The sequence below is a fragment of the Aegilops tauschii genome, chromosome 2 (genome assembly GCF_002575655.3).
Source record: "Aegilops tauschii subsp. strangulata cultivar AL8/78 chromosome 2, Aet v6.0, whole genome shotgun sequence".
Lineage (NCBI taxonomy): Eukaryota > Viridiplantae > Streptophyta > Magnoliopsida > Poales > Poaceae > Aegilops > Aegilops tauschii.
The window spans coordinates 144,421,396-144,423,305 of NC_053036.3; the positions used below are offsets into that span (position 1 = coordinate 144,421,396).

General features: G+C 47.8%; 1 protein-coding gene across 1 annotated transcript; it reads left to right on the top strand.

Moving 5' to 3' along the window:
- Positions 1 to 1,103: 1,103 nt before the first annotated feature.
- Positions 1,104 to 1,910, top strand: LOC141040834 (uncharacterized). The gene is made up of 3 exons (XM_073506951.1): positions 1,104 to 1,249; positions 1,361 to 1,670; positions 1,767 to 1,910. The coding sequence occupies exons 1-3, from the start codon at positions 1,104 to 1,106 to the stop codon at positions 1,908 to 1,910; spliced, it is 600 nt and encodes a 199-aa protein (XP_073363052.1).

Genomic DNA, 1,910 nt, shown 5'->3' on the forward strand with positions numbered 1-1,910 from the left:
CGTGCCTGTGCTTCTACACGCCCGTGCCTCTAGACACTTTAAAACCGTGGCTCTTTCACTTCTACCGTTGATTCGCTGCTTGTATTTGATGTATCCTCATGTGATACACGTCACGTGTCTATGTGTCTGCGGTGTCACATGGCTGTCCCTCTTGAGAGTTTGCAACCATGCCTCTCGAACAGAGTGTTCTTACCGATGCCTCTGCCACCACTCTTTTTTGCATCCAGAGGATTTTTATGTAGAGGATCTGTATCTGTGCCTCGAGAATGCCAATTCGAAAACCGTGCTTGTGCGTCGGAGAAGATGCAGTTCCATGTCTGTACGCAGAGGGTGTCTAGCCGTGGCTCGGGAACGTTAGTTGCAAGGCCGTATTTGTGCCTTGCCAAGCCGAAGCACGTGCCTGTAGAGGCTATGTTTTCGTGCCTTTGTTGCCTGCATTCACGTGTTTCCGGCGAGTAGCTGCCTGTATCTCTACGTGCCTGTGGTGATACCCGTGCCTGTGGAATAGACATGTATGTGCGTCGTGTGCCTGCATACCCGTGCCTGATACACACGTATGTGTGTCTTGTGCCTTCATACCCAGGCCTCACCTGAAACCAGCCTTGACTATCGAGGGACAGATGTTGTGAATCTAGCTAGATGAGGCACGGATGAGTTTTGGCCTTCGGATCTAAGGTGTACGGCTGGCTGTTTGTTTGCTTCATTGGATTCTTCTGTTGGTGGTCTTTGTTCAAAGGAGGAATTGATGACCGATGTGCCGGCTATTCAATGTGACTATTCAGTGTGTCAGTTACCGTAAAATAAAGTTAGAGGCTCCTCGATTTCTCCACGGCATCAAATATTTGTGCACAGCCGTGACTTTACGAAATGCATGGTTTTATGAGCTTCGGAAGCACAACCGTCTATTCGCTGTTCCTAGTTCACACGTTAATGCGCATTGTAACTCAAAGGTCCCTCGCCAAGGTTAAATTCTGGCCGTGTTTGTGAGGTCTTCACGTCGTATTGTAGCCACATAACATCAGTCAGTTCCCACCCTCCTGGCCACTCCCCAACCTTGTCGCAGGGTCTTAGGAATCTCCATTGGCACCTTGTTGCTCGTTGCCATGGACGACTTTTTGAACACCACCGAGTACCATCCTATAGTTGCCGATGGTAACACGAAGCTCGACGTGTGGTACACCAACGAGCCTGGCAAGGTGGAGGAGATCATTGGCTTGTACGAGGAATGGTTGCGCGAGGAGAAGCACAAGTTTGTTGGTCTCGGCATGGAGTTCACGCGAAAGGATTGTTACGGGTGTAGAAAAGTCCCTGTCATGCAACTGGCTATGCGGAATCATGTTTTGCTACATCACTTCTGCAGGGCCAGGATGGAGTGCCCTGCCCTGAAGGATTTCCTTGAGAATAGAGGTATAACATTCTCTAGTGTGGGCGTCAGGAATATTAGAGATGCTCTTTTTCAAGATTTCATCAGAATTCCAGAAGGGTACCACATCGACATCCAAGAGAAGTTTATGATCAAAGGCGGCGAAGAAAGGGACTCCATGGAGGACTTAGCAGGAGCCATCATTGACGAATCTTATTCGAAGCTGGAGTCATCTTTTCCAGAACTTCTTCGTCACTACTGGGATTGGATGCCACTTACTTTTGATTACCTGAAATATGGAGCTACTGTAAGTGAAGATTTCATTTTCGTTAGTTTCTGCCTTTGTTGCTAGAACAATACTTGTTTTTTTGTATATTCATGTTTTCATTTGATTTTCCTTTAGGAAGGGTATGTGAGCTATGATCTATACCGCTGGTTTCTGTCGATGAGGGACATCCTGCATCGTCGTTGTCTTCCTGATCTCAGATGGCAAGGACGTTTCTTGGGAGTAGTCCAGGTGGAAGTGCTGGCAAGATGGATTGTGTGA